The sequence below is a fragment of the Eleutherodactylus coqui genome, chromosome 11 (assembly GCF_035609145.1).
Source record: "Eleutherodactylus coqui strain aEleCoq1 chromosome 11, aEleCoq1.hap1, whole genome shotgun sequence".
Classification (NCBI taxonomy): Eukaryota; Metazoa; Chordata; class Amphibia; order Anura; family Eleutherodactylidae; genus Eleutherodactylus; species Eleutherodactylus coqui.
This window is the reverse complement of record NC_089847.1, coordinates 63,260,671-63,281,966: the sequence shown is the minus strand read 5'-3', so window position 1 is coordinate 63,281,966 and position 21,296 is coordinate 63,260,671. Positions and strand designations below refer to the sequence as shown.

At 45.9% G+C, this 21,296-nt stretch overlaps 1 protein-coding gene across 4 annotated transcripts; it reads left to right on the top strand.

Moving 5' to 3' along the window:
- The first annotated feature begins 561 nt into the window (after nt 1-561).
- Nucleotides 562-20,647, top strand: LOC136581623 (inactive hydroxysteroid dehydrogenase-like protein 1). Of its 4 annotated transcripts, none has more exons than XM_066582226.1 (5): nt 562-621; nt 1,952-2,184; nt 7,111-7,547; nt 11,888-12,106; nt 19,308-20,647. In XM_066582226.1, the coding sequence occupies exons 2-5, from the start codon at nt 1,965-1,967 to the stop codon at nt 19,371-19,373; spliced, it is 942 nt and encodes a 313-aa protein (XP_066438323.1). In that variant the 5' UTR covers nt 562-621; nt 1,952-1,964; the 3' UTR covers nt 19,374-20,647. The 4 variants fall into 4 exon arrangements, with proteins under 4 accessions (XP_066438323.1, XP_066438320.1, XP_066438321.1 ...); XM_066582223.1 differs by lacking the exon at nt 562-621 and adding an exon at nt 643-737; XM_066582224.1 differs by lacking the exon at nt 562-621 and adding an exon at nt 828-962.
- Nucleotides 20,648-21,296: the final 649 nt, after the last annotated feature.

Genomic DNA, 21,296 nt, shown 5'->3' with positions numbered 1-21,296 from the left:
GTCTCATAAAAAAACAAGTCCTAATATGGCTACGTTGATGGAAAAATTAAAAAAAAAAGTTAAAAAGTTTTTGGAACATGAGGATGAAGAAAACTAAGCCAAAACTGTTTGCCAGGAAGGGGTTAACTATTGCATAAATACCAATTCCTGAACAGTATCAGCAGAATGCAGGATTCACTTTATAGCTGCGATTGAAATAGTCTGCCCTGCAGGGAGCCATTCCACTCATCACACTTTCTTGGAGAACTCTTTGTTGGGCTGTCTCCTACAGCAGGAAGGGGTTAACGTGTCACGTGGTGTGTGTTATTGTCTACAGAAGGTAGGTCCTGTCAGGTATGTAAACTAGGTAAGGAAGGTTATCGTATATTAAATGCCTCACTCATCTACGTCATACTAGTTTTGGTAACAATACCTCAGCTGAATAATAGATACTAGAATGAAAATGTATTCTCCGACCAGCGTAATGATATAATAAGTCTGTTTACGGAGCTGCCAGGACCTGGAGACCTGCAGCCATGGCGACAGAGCTCACGTGTCATGTGTCAGCCTATCAGCATCGCCCTCTGTTTCACGTGACCCGGCAAGACTTGAGCACGGAGACAAAGGCCGGTGATCCAGCAGGTATGAGCGCCCCTTCGTGTACATATGGCGTATCATTCGGGAGGGAGGACTCGGTCTCGTCCTCGTCAGGCTTCTGTTATGACCAAATGGCCTTAGGAAGTGAGAGCAGTGATGAGGTCTGCTGTCATGACAGCTCCATTCTTGTATTGTATTATAAGCCCCGCCCCTCCTGCCACGTGACGCCTTTGTAGGGTAACCTGGATATTGGATGGTCCTAGATCTGTAAAAGGCGCCTGGTACTGACGTTGGCCTGACAGCGGACTGCGGTGTGCCGCCATCTTTATAGTGGCTTTGTTTCCCACAGATTTCCTGCTGCACCCCGATGGCGGTTGTAGTGAGACGTGTGTTTTATGTTGCTTTCCTCATCTTGGAGGCAGTTCTAGTTTCTTGAGTAACTTTAATCCTCGTACAGCGCGCTGAGCTTTGGCATTTTTTTCAGGCAATTTTCTTAGAATTCTTCATAGAGTGGGAAAAAAAGCCTAAAAAATTGAATGTGACCCCCACTAATCAGACTATGGATGGGTAATAAAAGTTGATTGCGGTACAACCCTTTTAAAGGGGATGTCCAGTTGTAAACTATTGATGCCTATCAATAGTAGATCAGCGGGGATCTGCCACCTCGAACCCCTGCTGATTAGCTGTTCGCCAGACTGGTGTGCTCGTGCCCTGAGCTGATTTCTGCAGGAAGCGGACCACTCCATTCCCACTGCAGTGGCCAAGCTTAGTCTTGCAGGTTGTATCCCCATTCACCTCAATGATAACTTTGCCTGTAATACCAAGCCTGGCCACTGCAGTGGGAACAGAGCTGTCTGCTTCCTGCAGAAATCAGCTCCGTGCACAAGAGCACCAGCCCAGCAAATTGCTGATTTGCGGGGGCCCTGTGTGGCAAACTTCCACTCATCTTCTATTGATGCCTATCATGTGAATACGCCATCAATAGTTTATAATTAGACAATCCTTTTAAAGATGATCTAATCATAGCTGATCTAAGAAGTTTTCTTAAATGTTAAGAGTATTCCCGTCTTAGACTTTCATAGCACAGTTCTTGAGCCAGGGTGCTCCCCACTGTGCTGGAGTGCGGCGGTCAGGAGGATAGGAATAGTCGCACACCTTGTGCTACCCTGTTGTTGTAACTCCCATACAATGCTCGCCCTGCTACGCTGTTGTGTAACTCCTATTGAGTTTTATGGGCGTTACGGAAACAGTATAGCTGAATCGAGCTCCACTGTTAGTGGTCTCCATCAGCCATGACTTGCTAAGGTGGGGACACCCCTTTGCTATATAATGTGGTTGGGAACCTTGGTCATAATTAATTTCCCACTGCTTGCAGATTGGCGACCTCCATGGCAGCCGTGGACAGCTTTCATCTCCTGTACAGAGAAGTGGCCAGGACCTGTCACAACCATGTGGAGTTCTTGGCTGTAGTTGGCGCCCTGTACACCGCTAAGAAGGGCCTCTGTATCTTGTATGATTGTTATAGTCTGATGAGACTCCATGTTACCCTGTGCCTGCACAGTCGGAGAGACCTCGTCCAGCAGTACGGAGAATGGGCTGTAGTGACCGGTAAGTAGACACTTAGTGAACTGTGCTGCGAGAAATCTCTAAGATCTCACTTAGAATTTAATGGGGTTGTCTATAGACTAAGGAGGAACAAAAAAAGTAAATACACACGGGCGGATATGAATTGCGGAATCCAGAGCGGGCGTCTGGATCCCGCAGCAAATACCGCTCATAGCGAGTGTTGGGAAAGTGATCCTTCATGAACACAAGTGGAAACCAATTGCGGTTTCAGCTTGCAGAGGAAAAATCGCAGCATGGTCTATTTTCCTGCAGTGTCCACACAGACGACTTCCATTGAAGTCAATGGAAGCAGTCCGACCCACGGGCAATGTCAATTGTGGACGGGCTGTGGATTCCACGGGAAAAGCAGGAGTTTTAAAAAAAAATCTATACTGCACATATCTGACGGCGAGCCGTGTGGACCATCTGCAGTACAGAGGAAGATTCAAGAATGAAGGTACGTGTGACCGCCACCGCTTGGGCCGGATTACACATGCAGAAACCGTCTCTACTGTGTGCATGCAGCCTTATACTCGCCTTCCTGACATCTCAGGGCCTTTGTTCCCCTCAGCTGTGGACCCCTGCTATCCTGCTTCCAGATACCGCGGTCACGTGCCATCCTGCCTCCTCCTGCTTCCAGATAGCTCAGTCACGTATGGTATAAAACCTGGTTTAGAAACAACGATTATCGCTCAAAAAATGTTTTTAGCGATTTTTGAGCAATAAGAGTTGTGTCCTCCGAGCGGAGGATGCAGAAGACAAGTGGGGCCGCTTGCCTTCTGCATCCAGCTGTTCCCCGCTCGGAGCGCCCGGCTGTTATACAGCTGAGCGGGTTATGGGGAACACAGCCTTTGTTCAGGGAGCGGGATACAGCTGAGACAATAGTATCAGCTGTATCCTGCTGTGAATCCCTGATAACTGATTGCTGATCTTTCAGCATGCTGAAAGATTAACGATCAGCAACGGCTTAACGTAAATTGCACGATGTCAGTGCAGTTAGACACAACAATTATCACTCAAAAGACGGCTTTGAGCGATTTTTTTTTTCTTTTTTTTTTTTTTTTTTTTTTTAGCGAAAATTGTTGTGTCTAAATTGGCCTTAAGCGATTAACCACTGTGACCAGTTACTGGAACTGGAAGCAGGCGGTAGGCCAGCAGCAGACCGCAGCACGGTGACTGTTTTATGGTAGGTTACACGGCCTCACATACACACAGGCCAAATAATAATCAAGTTTACTTAGTAGGTAAATGTGCAAAATATCGAGAAAGAAAACGAAGATACAAGCAGGACATGCAGATATGAGAAAGCAGCACAATATTATATTTAGCATTCATCACGGTGGTTTCAGGCAAAATCAACCTGGAGGAAGGGAGACAATGTTCAACCCCAGAGGTCGAGAGTAGACCTTCAGCACCATCCCATGATGGATTCCCACCTCCCTTTGTCTGTAGTAACTTACATACCATTAAAAAATGAAAAGGGGACACAAAGCAACAAAAACTGGCCAGATACTTACTATTGTTCTAAAACAAGATAATCCAGAACATCCCCCAGCATGCAGACGGCCAGACCGTTTTCACATCCTCCCTATATACAGGGGGCAGCTGCCCAGCACCATGGTTACACATAGGTAAAGCATACATAGGGTATCAGGCCACATGATACGTGTAGTGCACCATGCAGACTTACAACGTATAAGTGATGCCATATTTCAAACCAGCAGGCTGCCCACACCTCACAGGTGAACCACACTGGCACTCTTGGCTCTCCCAGTGTTCAAAGCCGCACTATATGTTACTGATAAATACGATGTATTGGTTAATATTTTGGCCAAAATACACAATCTGACAAGCCCTTGTAGTGGTGTACTACACGTACCATGTGGCCAGACACCCTGTGTATGCTTTACCTATGTGTAAAGGCCCATTTAGACACAACGATTCTCTTAAAAGCCGTCTTTTGAGCAATAATCATTGTGTGTAACTGCACTTAAATTGTGCAGTTTTCGTTAAGTCGTCGCTCATCATTGTCTTTCAGCATGCTGAAAGACAATGATCAGCCTTATCAGGGATTTACAGCGGGATACAGCTAATACTATTGTTTCAGCTGTATCCCGCTCCCTGAACACAGGCTGGGTATGAAGAACAGAGCAGTCCAGCTCTGTTCTCCATATTATACCCTGCATGGTGCGCTTGGCTGTATAACAGCCGGGGGCTCCGTGCAGAAAAAAATCTGGATGCAGAAGACAAGCGGGGTCACCCCACTTGTCTTCTGCAACCTCCACTTGGGGCACTCGGCTGTATAACAGCCGGGTGCTCGGAGCAGAGAACAGCTGGATGCAGAAGACAAAAGGGGACAACCCGCTTGTCTTCTGCATCCTCCGCTGGCAGCACAAGTTGATCGCTCATCTTGCACTGTAAGTGACACAACGATGATCACTCAAAAGTTGCTTGAGCGACATCTTTTGAGCGATAATCATTGTGTCTAAATGGGCCTTAAGCATGGTGCTGGGCAGCCACCCCTCTATATAGGGAGGATGTGTGAGCGGTGGTTATCAGTGGTGGTTACCTGCCCTCTTGCATTTCTACAATAGTAAGTATGGGGCCAGTTTTTGTGTTTTTTAATATACCATTGATGACACTACATGATATTTTTACTAATTTATCCCGTAAGACATTTTATAAACACTGTGTCAAGTGTAGAAAAGTTTTTTAATTCAGCTCAAACCCCTAAGTGTGCGTCTGCAGTGCACAAGATCATTACATGATTAATTAGGAATGCTTTTTCATTATTAGCCTGAATACCTCTAGGTTTCTGTTTTGTATTTAAAGGCATTTAAGAGTCAAAATACTCTCCCTCCATACACAGTTGGTAAGGGACCTTTTACATGTCTGGAATATTTCTGCAAGATGCACCTAAAGATGCAGAAACTTCTGCACCAGAATCTGCATGTATACATGTGAGTTATGGGGCAGAAATCCACAGCAGGTGAACCTTGCAGAGATATACCACGTGTGTGAAAGGTCCCTGAAAGGGAGAGCTGTAAGGCCGCTTTCAAACGGGTGACAAAGTCCTACAATTTTCTCGCGATGCGACAGCGCCACAAATCACAAGTTTGTGAAGCCTATGCTTTCTAATTGGGTTCCTTCACATTCGCCATGTTTTCTCTGATGCGATGTTGCAAGGAAACAAATCGTGGCATGCTCTATATAGGCGTGATTTGTGATTTATTTCTTTTTTCTTTTATTTGTAGCCCATGTTTCCCTATGGAGCTTTCATTTGTGTTGCACTGCATCACACAAAATCACGGCTTTTGTGCGATGCAATGCAACTTTAACATTAGAAAGCCCTATACTAAGTCTTCAGTATTTTCGGGGGGGTGTCCCAGCAAGAGAAACCAAGTAATCCTGTAGATATGATACCTTTCAATGGCTATATGGATGTTTGTATTGAGTTGTTTGAAATTTTTATGGTGGTGTCCAAAAATTGATTTCAGTATATGATGAGCTGATATTAAGCTATGAATAGCTGACATTAAAAAGGGGTTGTCCCGCGCCTAAAGAGAAAATTTTTTTTTTTGCCTAGTCCCCCAGTACCTGTAAAGGAATACTGCTGGCAGGTGTTATTAAAAAAAAAAAATTCCCTTACCTGAATTCTTGTTCAGTAACTTTAAAAAATCTTCTTTCCAAGATGGCTGCTGCTGGTCTTCTCCCATGGTGCACCGCGGGTCTTCTCCCATGGTGCACCATGGATGTTCTTCTGCTATCTGAGCTCCACTGCCCATTACAGCCACCTCATTGGCTGATCGGCACCACGTGACGGGGGCGGAGCTACACGATGATGCTGAGAAGGGGGAGGAGCCAGGACACAGCTCGTGAGCCCGGACCATCCAGAAGAAGATTCCTCTCTGCGCAAGCGCGACTGTTCCGGCGACCAGAGAAGAAGTTTGGTCGTCGCCATGGAGACGGGGACGCCAGCACCGGGAGGGGGTAAGTATATAACTTCTGTATGGCCAATATTTAATGCACGATGTATTTTACAAAGTGCATTAATATGGCCATACAGAAGTGCATAACTGCACTTGCTTCTGCAGGACAACCCCTTTAAGCTACTCATATACTGAAATCAACTTTTTGGACACCACCATAAAAATTTTAAAAAACACAATACAGACATCCCTGTACCAGAAACCTATTGATCGGCCCGCATACCTCTGATGGGACAGTTTCTATCCCTCATGCATCAAAAAGCTCATTGTCTATAGCCAGGCCATCAGATACAACTGGATCTGCTACAACCCAACAGACAGAGGAACATTTCCACAATCTCAAAAAGACATTTTTACATTAGCGCTACCATCCCATCTCAATTGATGACCAAATCAAAAAATCCCCCCAAAATCATTGCATCCTTATGCCCAAAATAGGCTATGTCCTTAAGGGGTTAAATTGGCATTGATTGGCTGAGCCATGGCACTTGAGAACCAATTAGAGCCATTGCTTCCTGGAGGCAGGGTTTATGAACCACGCAACTAGGAAGCAATTTGCTGAGGACTGCAAGCAAGTGTGCTGGAGTGAAGGAGACCAGCGAGAGGACCCTGACCTTGCATGTTAGGTAATGTATTGTGTGTGTGTGGGGGGGGGGGGGGGGGGTTGTTTGTTTTCTTTTCAATTTAATGCAGCTAGGCATTATTTTTGGGGGTTGAGCTTATATTTCAAGCCCCCCTGAAAATACTGAAAAATTAGGGTAGGTTTTATTTTCTTGGAAAAGAAGACCTACCCCAAAATTGCGAGAAAGCACTGAAATATCACACACAAATCGCGGGAACACAGCTGCGATATCGCTGTCGCTTGTGTGAAAGAGGCCTAAGGCGGAGGCAGCCTGGTTTTATAGGGACAACACTAAATATTTTTTCTGTATTCTTCTAGGTGCCACCAATAGCATTGGCAGGGCATATGCCGAAGAGCTGGCAAAGTGCGGTATGAATATCATCCTGATCTGCAACAAGCGACAGGAGTTACACAGCATGTCAGAGGCCATTGCTGGAAATTATGGAGTTAATACCAGTTTTATTGATGTAGATTTGAGTCGGGGCCAGGAGGTGTACCTGGCCGTTAAGGAAGCATTGAGGGATTTGGATATTGGTATTCTAGTGAATCATGCTGGAGTGTACGATGAGTTTCCGGAAAGTCTTGTTGAGGCTGCAGAGGATAAAGTCTGGGAGATCCTTCATGTTAACGTAGCTGCAGCCGTAGTGATGGCCCATCTAGTGGTTCCCGGAATGGTACAGAAGAAGCGAGGAGCCGTTGTCAATGTGATATCTGGATCTATCGGCAAAAGTGATGCTCAGACAGCTGCCTCTAGGGTTAAGTATTAATGCATACATTAGTGCCTGTATAGAGTATACAAGAGCATTGTGATGTCAGAAACAACATTTGTGTCCTAATGTAACCATAATCATTTTGCTTAAATAGGGCTAACAGAATTGCTTCGTGTAATGACGTTTTCACACCGACATTACAGACTCTGTTACAGATTGTCATTGAAATCCAGCATGAAATACTGCAACATGCAGCGCTATTAAATCTCGGAAAATAACAGAAGCCGGACCCCATTTAGGTCAATGGCGTACATTTGGTTTCATCATAGAACGGATCTGCTTCAGCCATAAGTTCAATCGCAGGGGGCTGATGGGTTGCCATAGCAACAGGGTGCCAGGTATAGGGGTCCCGGCCTGCCATTGCCTATGATCGCTATTATAAGCAATAAGGCATTGCTAACAAAAGTCCTGCAATGCTTGATCATAGTGATCATTGCTGCTATGGTACAGGTCCCCTACAGGTATATAAAAAGCGCTTACCCCTATTTGTATTTAAAAAAAAAAAATTAAATCCCACATATTTGGTATCCTATCTATAACAAGCGGTATAATAAATTGAACACTTTATTGATCTTGCACAGCAAAAGACGTAGAAGAAAAACGAAGGCAAAAGTGATCAAAAAAGCCATATGTACCCCAAAATGGTACCAATAAAAAGCAAGCCCTCAAAGAGTGCCGTCCACGGAAAAATAAGAGTTTATATGACTTTTAATGCAGTGAGGTAGAAAAAAAATTCAGACAAAAAGGGTTTTTATTGTAGTAAAACCTTCAAAAAAAAGAATTTTGGTATTGTCGTAATCGTACCGACCCGCAGACAAAATGTTTCATGTCATTTATGCTGCATGATTAATGCTGTAAAAAAAAAAAAGAAACAGTTACAGAATTGATGTGTTTTCTCTCCCTGTTATAAAAAAAATAAATAGGTTTCACAATATGGTATATTTACCCAAAAATGGGACCAAATAAAACGACAGTTCGCCACGCAAAAAACAAGTCCTCATACCAACATGTCCATTGAAAAACAAAAAAGTTATGATTTTTGAAATTGGAGAAAAAAATCCCCCAAAAATCGTTGCATCCTTATGCCCAAATTAGGCCATGTCCATAAGGGGTTAAAAGAAATCTGCCAAAACACAAACCTCTTTAAGGCCCATTTAGACACAACGATTATCGCTCAAAAGCCATCTTTTAAGCAATAATTGTTGCGTCTAAACGCACTGCCATTGTGCACTATTCGTTCATCGCTAACTTTTAGCAAGCTAAAAATCAGCGATAAGCACGCTAAGTTCTCAGCAGGATACCGCTGATGGTATTTTTTCAGCTGGTATCCCGCTCGGAGCTCTCAGCTGGATACCAGCTGAGAGCTCTGAGAACAAAGCAGCTGTATGCAGAAGACTGTGCTCCAGCTGCCTTCTGCACACCAGCGGGAGCCTTCATTTACACACTCCTAAGCTCTTAAAGGGGTTGTACCGCAAATCAAAGTAAAGTTAAACACTTCTGTATGGCCATATACATGCACTTTGTAATATACATCGTGCATTAAATATTGGCCATACAGAAGTTATATACTTACCTACAGGGGGTCCCTCCCTGTGTTGGCGTACCCGTCTCCCTGGCGCCGACCAAATCCTTCTCCTGGCTCGAATAGACGCGCTTGCGCAGTCTTCCTCTTCTGTCCCGTGGACGCGCCGCACAGGTCGTCTGCGCATGCACAGAGCAGCTGTGTGGCGCGAGCACGCTGGAGCGGCGCATCCACGGGACAGAAGAGGCAGACTGCGCAAGCGCGTCTATTCGAGCCAGGAGAAGGATTTGGTTGGCACCAGGGAGACGGGGACGCCAACACAGGGGGGGGACCCCCTGTAGGTAAGTATATAACTTCTGTATGGCCAATATTTAATGCACGATGTATATTACAAAGTGCATTTATATGGCCATACAGAAGTGTTTAACTTTACTTTGATTTGCGGTACAACCCCTTTAAGTAGCTAATTAGCTACTTAAGAGTTTATGCAAAGTGATCGCTTAAAACTGTTACTCTGCCGTTTAAGCGCATTTTGAGGTATCATCTTGTTGTGTAAATGCACCTTCAGGAAAGAGCTGCTATTAGATTCTCTTTATAATTTATATGATCAGTTACTACTTCACCCACTGCCCTAATTCCTCATTCAGCGGACAGTTCTCCAGCAGCATGCTAATTAAGGTGTTTCTCTGTGTAAGGGCTCACATAGGAAATCATTGGTTCTAAAAAGCTCGTGATTTTTGCATGCCTACCTTCCCATGTGAAAGAGGCTTAAAAAGAAGACGCAAGTCATTGTGCCTTTTGGCTAATTAGCTGTGGGAATGTCTTGATTTGCACACAAATCAAGAAATCGCGAAACACCTTTAAAGTTGCGTTTTAAAGGTATTTTGCGATTACTATGAAATATTGGCGGCAGTGGGAAGGAGGTTGTGATTTAAAAAGAAAAACATCCCACAATCCCGCAATGCTCACCTCCTAAGGACTGCTGCTTTCCCACTACCAGCTATCCTTTCTCCCAGTCTTTGTGTACATTGGGTTCAAAGCGACCACCTCTGTAGACGGTGTCATATAGCAGGCCCCCTGGATAGAGTGTGAGGTCTTGTAAACAAGGCTAAAGGCCCATTTACACGTAACGATTATTGCTCAAAATTCGTTCAAAGAACCGAAAATGATCGTTAATCGTTACATGTAAACGCAGGCATCGTGCAGTTTTAGTTTGAATGATGATTTTAAGGTGAACTTAAAAATCCATCCTTCAGCTAGTAAGAGATAAAGTATCTCTCAATAGACCGCAATCTCTTATATCAATGGGAGGCGGCAGATAGCATTGTAACCTACTGGCAGCCACAAGGAGAACAATGCAGCTGTGTGCACAGCTTGGCCTGTGATTAATCACATGCTGGGCTCTACAAACAGCTCCTGCAGGCCCATTTACATGCAAATGAGGATGATAATGTGTTATTGGCCATTAACACTTTATGCAAATAGATCGCAAAATCTTTTAATCTTTCAGTCATTTAAAAGATTATCTTTGTGTGTGTAAATGAGCCTTTGGAGCAGATAGTCCTGACCCATGTAACCTGCTTATGGGATGTCACTGGGCCAGGAGCTGGTGGTTACATTGCAAAAAATGTCACACACTGCTGAAACACAGAAGAGGAGCATTGTCAGACAGGTCAGTATATTGGAGAGGGACTGTGGACAGTAGGGAGCTATTAGTAAAAAAAAAAAAAATGGCAGAAAACCCCCTTAAGAGAATCTGTCTTCAGGCTCTGTTCCAAAGGCTGTGCAGACCTTGGTAATTAAAGTGTGCCTACATGTTTTTTGTTGTTTTTTTTTTCATTTTGAATGATTTCATGAACTAAAATAGTTCCATTTATACGCACCATTAGCCAAGCGGCATATTTTTGTGATATTTTGGCTACTAGGGGGTGCGCTTGTCCATGTTCTGCTGCCCTTACATAGGACGGCATAGCCTGATGACAGATGTACTTTATCTCCTTCATGACCAGCCTATTTGTGCCTTGACGACCAATAGATTTCATTGTCGCATTGCAGGAGTTATGACTTGTTGACGTAGTTGTATGGGGACTTGGTATTTTGGGATATATATATATATATATATATATATATATATATATTTTGCTATGTTGTGGGGAATAGCAGTATTTAACCCTTTCCAATCCGCGTCTGACCTATGAAGATATCATGATTTAAGGCTGTACAGCTCTGATTTTGGAGCCTATGTCGGGGTTCTCTTACTGTATATAGCCAGCCTCTCTGCTGTTGGAGCCTATCCAACGTGTCACCTCATGCAGTACTGGCTTTAGCCAGCAGATAGCGCTGTTGTATAACAGCAGATAAAGAGTAAGCCCCCTAGGAAAACCAGGATTCAAATTGGATTGCAAAGGGTTAATAAAACAGATATGTCAAAGGCGCTAACGGGGGTCCCCATCAATGTGTGACGAAGCACACAGCTGCACAGGAGGCCTTGTTATATTGCAGTAGCCACTTCATATACTTCTGCCTTATTCTTCTCCATACAAATGTCTCATGAAGGTGGAGCCATCTTTCATCTAGAAACTGCTTCTGCCTAACTTTGTATTTTTAATGCTTTCCTCTATCCAAAGTGTGATTGTTGTCAGTAAGAGAAACCGAGTAATCTTGTAGACATGAGACCATTTAATGGCTAACAAAAATACATGATGTTATAGCGAGCTTTCCAACCTACTCAGGGTTCTTCCTCAGGCTTAATGCTCTACTGGTTAACACGGTACTAAACATTTTTTGTTTTTCCTGCATCCAGGCTTATGTGGAAACCTTCAGCAGACAGCTGGGCTGTGAGGTGTCGTCCAGCGGAGTATTTGTGCAGTGTTTAACTCCTTTGTGTGTAGGAGGCAAACGTCCGTCCTCTTGTGGATTCTTACCACTGTTTGCTCCATCTCCGGATGTTTATGCTCGCCATGCTGTGAGGACGTTGGGGGCCTCCACCAGGACCACCGGATACTGGGCTCATGCGTTGCAGGTAGTGTATAACTCAATAGCCAGGCATACTTGTTTGTACTAACATTTTGCATTTCTTTTCGTTTCAGTGAACAGAGATGTTGGGTCTCGCTCCGATGTACCCTCAGATATCAGCATTGAGTTGGGATTAGCTATGTTCAGAGGTGGCACAGGCCTTGTAGTTGACCATTGTCTTGGTATACTCCACATATTATGGTGGTTGCTTTCCAGATAACTTTAGATTAGGTTTTCTTGTGTAATGATCATTTCAGATATCCATAGTTCCAAAGTTTGATGGTGGTCAGTAGAAGGCGACGCGTTTTATTTATGTTGGAAATATTACTGTATAAAATCCCCTGTGTGTAGGGAGCACATCTTTATAAACATGCCAGTGATGTCACACACATGCAGGAAAGTATCACAGTGCTCCATCAGTTCCTGGGGATTGGAAGCGGGGTCCCACACGAATGGATTCCAATTGCGGAATCTGCATCCCCAGCAAAATGCAGGCATTGAAAGGTGTGAACTTTTTGCTTTTTTGTTCACACTGGCAAATACGAATTGCATATTCTGTGAGCAGAAGAAAAATCACAGCATGCTCTATTTTGCCATGGACCCTACGTGGACGGCCTGCATTGAAGTCAATGGAGGCCGTCAGACCCGCAGCCCATACACAATTAACATTGTGTATAAGCTGTGGGTACCCACATCAGTGCTTAGTGACGGTGCAGGAGATACAAACATTACAAAAAACAAAGCTGTACTGCGCATGACCGATGGCGAGCCGCCGCAGTCATCCACATTACAGAAAAATCAGGTACGCAGGGTGACTGGCCGCGGCCAAAGCCAGATTCGGACAAAGCAACCCATTCATGGGAGCACAGCCTTCAGGTCTCTATAAACCTTCAATAGCTGTTAACCAAATGCTCATTTAGCTGACAGCTGTTTCTCCCAGCTCTCCCATACAGATGAATGCTCGGTCTGGCCAAGCTGTGTGTTATACATTGGGTCTGTTGGGTGAAATTTAAGAGACCCGTAACTACACTTGCAAGAGTCACCTGGTCCCGCCTCAGTGTAAAGTTTTGGGGTCCTTAAGGTTATCTTCACATGGTCAGGATTTGCACTAGGCAAATCCAGCAGTGATTTTCAGAATTACCCAAAGCAGAAATCTGTAGCTGAATATTAGATCTCTGCTGCAGATTTGCATGTGGCTTATGCCTGGTTTAGACACAAGATGTCTTTTGAGTGATAATCGTTGTGTGCATTTACAGGGCAAGGTGATCGCTCAGTGATCACTTTGCGCTCCAAGCGGGGTATGCAGAAGACAAGCGGGGCAGCTTGTCATCTGCATCCAGCTGTTATACAGCCGGGCGCTCTGAGCGGGGTATGCAGAACACAGAGGAGTGCTATGTTCTTCATACCCCGGCTGTTCAAGGAGCACTCAGCTGTTATACAGCTGTGCACTCCGTGCGGGGTATGCAGAACACAGCTGGACCGCTGTGTTCCTCATACCCCGGCTGTGTTCAGAGAGTGGGATACCAGCTGAAACTCCTGATAAGACTCATCATTGTCTTTCAGCACGCTGAAAGACAGCTATCAGCGACGGCTTAACGAAAACTGCAGGATGCCAGTGCAGTTAGGCCCAACGATTCTCGCTCAAAAGACGGCTTTGAGCAATTTTTAAGCGATAATAGTTGTGTCTAAAACAGCCTTTAGCTTCACTGAAGTTCAGCGGATCATATCTGTGGCTCTGAAGCACAAAACTCGTGCGCTGAAAAGGAATCTTTTAGCAGTTTTGAACGTACAGAACTGCTGACAGTGCTAATTAGCACCCATGCAAAGGGGTGTGAATATACCTGTGTTTATTGTTTTAGAACTTTTTTTTTTTTTTTTCAATCTCTTCTCAATTTTTGACTATATTCTTGATTTTCTCCTTTTTTTGTTTTTGTTACTAAGCAATAGAGATGAGCGAACGTACTCGTCCGAGCTTGATATTCGTGCGAATATTAGGGTGTTCGGGATGCTCGTTACTCGTAACGAGTACCACGCGGTGTTCCGGTTACTTTCAGTTTCCTCTCTGAGACGTTAGCGCGCTTTTCTGGCCAATTGAAAGACAGGGAAGGCATTACAACTTCCCCCTGTGACGTTCAAGCCCTATACCACCCCCTGCAGTGAGTGGCTGGGGCGATCAGATGTCACCCGAGTATAAAAATCGGCCCCTCCCGCGGCTCGGCTCAGATGCCTTGTGACTTAGCTGAGGGTAAGTGCTGCTGCTGGTGCTGCTGTAGGGAGAGCGTTAGGAGTCAGTGTAGGCTTCAAGAACCCCAACGGCCCTTCTCAGGGCCACATCTACTAGTGTTCAGTACTGTGTTAGCACAGTATTTTATTTATTTTTTTGTCCAAAATTGGATCTGCAGAGCATTGCGCCCTGCAATAGGGACAGAAGTGGGGGTTAGGCAGGGAGAGTGTTAGGAGTTAGTGTAGGCTTCAAGAACCCCAACGGTCCTTTCTAGGGCCACTTCTATCCGTGTGCAGTACTGTCCAGGCTGCTGTTAGCAGTGTTGCATATTTTTTTTTTTTTCTCAAAACCGGCTGTGCAGAGCATTGCACCCGGCATTAATACTACAGGGATAGAATTGTGTAGGCAGGGCCAGAAGACATTTATTATTCATTGAATACACGCAGTGGGGTCTTCCCTTTGCTAAAAAGGAAAAAAATTATATTTTGCCTGCCTGTGTCAGTCCTAAGGTCTGCGTGTACGTGTGTGCTGCGTGTACAACGTACAAAAATCAGACGCAACCAGCTACGCTTTACTGCAGCCTAGCGCCATTGTGTATCCTGACTGGCAAATACCTGCTCTGCTAGAGTTAATAACTCTGCTACACTATACTTGTGTGACACTTTTTGAGGGCCACACCACAGATATTAAACTTCTTGTTCATTGAATATACGCAGTGGGGTCTTCCCTAAGCTAAAAAGGAAAAAAATTATATTTGGCCTGCCTGTGTCAGTCCTAAGGTCTGCGTGTACGTGTGTGCTGCGTGTACAACGTACAAAAATCTGACGCAACCAGCTACGGTTGAGTGCAGCCTTGCGCCAATTTCTTTCCTGCCTGGGAAATCAAATCACTGGTAATACAGCATGCTGAGGGGTAGGGGTAGGCCTAGAGGATGTGGACGCGGCCGAGGACGCGGAGGGCCAAGTGAGGGTGTGGGCACAGGCCGAGCCAGTGCGGTGGCCAGGGGTAGAGGCAGGGCCAGACCGAATAATCCACCAACTGTTTCCCAAAGCGCCCCCTCGCGCCATGCCACCCTGCAGAGGCCGAGGTGCTCAAAAGTCTGGCAGTTTTTCACTGAGAGTGCAGACGACCGACGAACAGTGGTGTGCAACCTTTGTCGCGCCAAGATCAGCTGGGGAGGCACCACCAACAGCATGCGCAGGCATATGATGGCCAAGCACCCCACAAGGTGGGACGATGCCCGTTCACCGCCTCCGGTTTGCACCACTGCCTCTCCCCCTGTGCCCCAACCTGCCACTGAGATCCAACCCCCCTCTGAGGACACAGGCACTACCGTCTCCTGGCCTGCACCCACACCCTCACCTCCGCTGTCCTCGGCCCCATCCAGCAATGTCTCTCAGCGCAGCGTCCAGACGTCGCTAGTGCCACAGTTTGAGCGCAAGCGCAACTACGACGCCACGCACCCGCACGCTCAAGCGTTAAACGTGCACATTGCAAAATTGATCAGCCTACAGATGCTGCCGTATAGGCTTGTGGAAACGGAGGCTTTCAAAAGCACGATGGCGGCGGCGGCCCCGTGCTACTCGGTTCCCAGTCGCCACTACTTTTCCCGATGTGCCGTCCCAGCCCTGCACGACCACGTCTCCCGCAACATTGTACGCGCCCTCACCAACGCGGTTACTGCCAAGGTCCACTTAACAACGGACACGTGGACAAGCACAGGCGGGCAGGGCCACTATATCTCCCTGACGGCACATTGGGTGAATTTAGTGGAGGCTGGGACAGAGTCAGAGCCTGGGACCGCTCACGTCCTACCCAGCCCCAGAATTGCGGGGCCACAGCTCGGTGGTGGTATCTGCGGCGGTGTATGCTTCCTCCACTAAACCACCTTCCTCCTCCTCCTCCAACGCAACCTCTGTCTCGCAATCAAGATGTGTCAGCAGCACGTCGCCAGCAGTCGGTGTCACGCGGCGTGGCAGCACAGCGGTGGGCAAGCGCCAGCAGGCCGTGCTGAAACTACTCAGCTTAGGAGAGAAGAGGCACACGGCCCACGAACTGCTGCAGGGTCTGACAGAGCAGACCGACCACTGGCTTCCGCTGCTGAGCCTCCAACCGGGCATGGTCGTGTGTGACAACGGCCGTAAGCTGGTGGCGGCTCTGCAGCTCGGCAGCCTCACGCACGTGCCATGCCTGGCCCACGTCTTTAACTTGGTGGTTCAGCGCTTTCTGAAAAGCTACCCCCACTTGTCGGATGGAAGCATTGTTCTCTATCACCATCAAAAACGTGGACCTTTTAGCTTCATCAATCTGTGTATAATATTCATCCTCCTCCTCCTGCTCCTCCTCCTGAAACCTCACGTAATCACGCTGAACGGGCAATTTTTCTTAGGGCCACAAGGCTCACTCATAATTTTTCTAAACAATTTTTATGTTTCAATGCTCTTAAAAGTGTTGAAACTTTAACTTGAACCAATTTTTCGTTAAACTGCGCTGCCTCCAGGCCTAGTTACCACTTAAGCCACATTAACCAAAGCGATTAATGGGTTTCACCTGCCATCTTGGTTGGGCATGGCCAATTTTTGGGATGTACATTAGTACTGTTGATACAGCAATTTTTGTGGGCCCTCGCCTACAGTGTAATCAAATGAATTTTTAGCCCACCTGCATTACAGCTGACGTTACATCCGCTGTGTTGGGCAATGCAATGGGATATTTTTGTGTATCGCCGGTGGGTTCCAGGGAGCCACCCATGCTGTAGGTGCACACGGAGTTTAACCTACATCTGTCCACTTGTAAAGAACCCCAGTCTGACTGGGGCATGCAGTGTGGGCCGAAGCCCACCTGCATTAAGCACGACATTACTACCTCAGCTGTGTTGGGCAATGCAATGGGATATTTCTATGTACCGCCGGTGGCTTCCTGGCACCCACCCCTGCTGTGGGTCCACAGGGAATTATAAATGCATCTGTTTCCAGTTGTAAAGAACCCCAGTCAGACTGGGGCATGCAGTGTGGGCCAAAGCCCACCTGCATTAAGCACGACATTACTACCTCAGCTGTGTTGGGCAATGCAATGGGATATTTCTATGTACCGCCGATGGCTTCCTGGCACCCACCCATGCTGTGGGTCCACAGGGAATTATAAATGCATCTGTTTCCACTTGTAAAGAACCCCAGTCTGACTGGGGCATGCAGTGTGGGCCGAAGCCCACCTGCATTAAGCACGACATTACTACCTCAGCTGTGTTGGGCAATGCAATGGGATATTTTTATGTACCGCCGGTGGGTTCCAGGGAGCCACCCATGCTGTGGGTCCACAGGGACTTCACAATAGGGAGTTGTACCTGCCTGTGTCTATGAATTAAAAACCGCGGTCTGACTGGGGCATGCAGACACCTTGACAGAATGAATAGTGTGTGGCACATAGGTTCCCCATTGCTATGCCCACGTGTGCAGCTCCTGATGGCGGTGGCACAGGATTCTATTTCTCATTGCTTCTGTACAGCATTGTGGGCTATCGCCCTGCCCCTTTTAAAGAGGGTCGCTGCCTAGCCGTGCCAACCCTCTGCAGTGTGTGCTTGCGGTTCCTCGTCATGGCAGACGCACTTCTAAATAGACATGAGGGTGGTGTGGCATGAGGGCAGCTGAAGGCTGCGCAGGGACACTTTGGTGTGCGCTGTGGGAGGGAGGGGGGGGGGGGGGTTGGGCAGCATGTAACCCAGGAGAAGTGGCAGTGGAGTGTCATGCAGGCAGTGATTGTGCTTTGTTGGAGGTAGTGTGGTGCTTAGCTAAGGTATGCCATGCTAATGAGGGCTTTTCAGAAGTAAAAGTTTTTGGGAGGGGGGGGGGCTCCACTCTTGCCGCTATTGTGGCTTAATAGTGGGACCTGTGAACTTGAGATGCAGCCCAACATGTAGCCCCTCGCCTGCCCTATCCGTTGCTGTGTCGTTCCCATCACTTTCTTGAATTGCCCAGATTTTCACACAAGGAAACCTTAGCGAGCATCGGCGAAATACAAAAATGCTCGGGTCGCCCATTGACTTCAATGGGGTTCGTTACTCGAAACGAACCCTCGAGCATCGCGAAAAGTTCGTCCCGAATAACGAGCACCCGAGCATTTTGGTGTTCGCTCATCTCTACTAAGCAAGCTAAAAATACCAAGGCACCTTTTTACATAGGGAATTCCTGTATATGTGATTTACTTAACATATAATAAATTATCAGACTTGTAGGGGACAAATCAGTACTTATCTAGGAATTGCTGTACATGTGACTCCTTTATGTAGAAGAATGGGATATCAACTTTTGTTACATGAAGAATGGGGTTTCCCCTGCCCCCATGTACTTTGCACACACCCCATCATATCCTCCATATACTGTCCTCTCCTCCTTTATCACAGTCTCCATGTACTTTCTCCCACTTATCACAGCCCCACTCCCCAGCACTTTCCCCAGCCAATTAGCCACACCCACAATTGGGCAGGGCTAACATCAAAAATTAATATTGTGCATCAGCAAATTGGTGTTAAATCAAATTTGATTAATTGCCCAGCCCTACCTGTGTAAATGCTTTTATTAGCAGATCTGAGAAAATGATTTCTTATTGCAGCTCCCCACAGGCGGTCCTTGTCCCCGAAGTGCAGGTAGCTCTCTGCATTGAGCTGCTCGGATTGACAGAGGTCTCCTGGCCACCTGTGAACATGACCTAATAATTATGTTTCTCCATTAACTGACCTCTCATTTTAGATATATGCTGCCCTAGCGATACCAACGGGAGGAAGTCGGTGAAACTAAAACCAAATACATGAGATATTCCCTTTAATGAACCCTGTGATCAGCTCATAGACCTCCACCAAATTTATCTTCCATCATGCCTCTTTGTCATAAACTGCCTACATGGGTGAATGTCCCTTCTAAGACGTCTAATCTGTGTATTACCATACGATTTGGATTTGAGTTAAACAATTTTCTCTTTTTCCATACAGCTCCTGGCATGTCGGTGGATCCCTGGCTGGTTGTGTAGATCAGTTGGCAGACTGTCCCAGCAGTGATAGATGGATGTGATTTAATGGCTACGACGATGTATTTCATATTTGTTGTACTGTTTATACTGTGGTGACAGTTCTTGAATTTTTTTACCAGTTTTCTTGAAATATAGATTTTGCTATATGTTAGATATAGACAATGTTCTAAAATACAACTAGTTATGTTATTTCCTTCTTTACTAGCTTCTATTACTTATTAATTGAATGTCACTGACAATGGAGGACACAGAATGTATATGTATGAAATATATTCTAAATATCCCATTGGATGGATGTTGGGTGTCAGTAGTAATCTAGCATTTTTTTCTAGAAATCAAATGCTAATTTACACATCGATCTCATGTGATTCATGTTCACGGAGTATCCGGGAGGCTGTGCTTTTGAAGGGAATCTGTGACCTACCTACAGCACCATAGATGGAGCCTCAGCGCTGGCCGGCTCACAAGCTCTATGCATGCTGGGATTTGTAGGGAACAGTCTATTGCTGTGCTTACTTCGAAAGTGATGCATGTAAACACAGCGGCAGGTTAGCGGCTGCATGGGATGAACAAGAAGGTTCGGGGCAGTAGATAGAAGGTTGCCGTTACTTTGCTGTACCTCCTACATCTCAACATTTTCAGAATTTCCAGTTTGTGCCTGGAAAATCCCTTTAAGAAAGAGAACCAGAAACTGTTACCCACTACTTAAAGGGGTTGTCCCACCAAGGAACTTATCACCTGGCCAGAAGATAGGTGACCAGGTACCTGATCGCTGGGCGTTCCATCTGTGGGCGTTTCATCTGATTATGAGAACAGGGTCTTGAGGCCCCCCTATATGAATGGAGCAGCTGTCATGTATATGCATTACCACTTTGTTCCCTATGTGACTGCCAGAGATCATGTTTGTACTTGGCTTTCCATAGCCCTGAATGGAGCGGTAGTGCACACGCATGATTGCCTTTCCATTTATATGGGAGGACTTGGGACCCCGGAGATCAGACACTTATCACGCATCCTGCAGAAACGTAATGAGAGTTATGCCAGCAACAGAACCTGTACCAGGAACCTGGCAGTAGTTTCAGGCCAAGCGGTTTACCGGCAGCATGAGATACGAATAGGCTTCCTAATGCAAATAACTATATTTTACCCTGCAAAGGCAGACAGCTGTACTGTGAGTTGTGAGCGCAATTCGCATTTGACAGCACACTCGTCCGTGCGCTGTCCGACCTACGTGGGCCGTGCGCTGTCCGACCTTTCATGTCCTATTCTTATCTGGGATTAAAGTACAGCACATGCCTTGAACTACGACCGTGTTGTTTTTGCTTTAAGAGGTTTTCCCACAACTTGAAATTGTTTCACAGCCACTCTGTCCGTCCTGGTTGCTGCTGACCAGGACCCAATCACTGGCCTTCTGTATTTCAGGGCTCCTTCACACTGGCGATCGCAAAATCACCGCCAAAAAAATCACGTCAAAATCGCAACTTTTTACCGCAATTTTTTAAAAGTGTCAGCCATGCTTTTTCTTGCAAAAACATTGCTGACACTTGCGATTTTCTCGCACATTTTGTTAGCACGAAAGTCAATAGGACTTTCTAATGTTGAAATCACATCGCACGAAAATCGCAAGTCTATGCTTTGCCATGCGATAAAAAGAGGCTCTATAGGGAAACATGGGAGATAAAAAAAAAAGGAAAACGCAGAAAGTTAGAGCATGATGCAATTTTCGTTTTTCTCCCAGCATCGCAGGAGTGAAAACATCGCGAGTGTGAAGGAAACCATTAAAAACCATTGGTTTCATAATTCTGCGTTTTCACTCACTCACATTGCTCAAAAAACGCATGATTTTTTTGAAAGTGTGAAGGCACCGTTAAAGTTCAGATTACACTTTAAAGAGAGTTCAACAATATGGAAGGTTTAACAATATTAATTTATTCAAATTAACTGATAATCC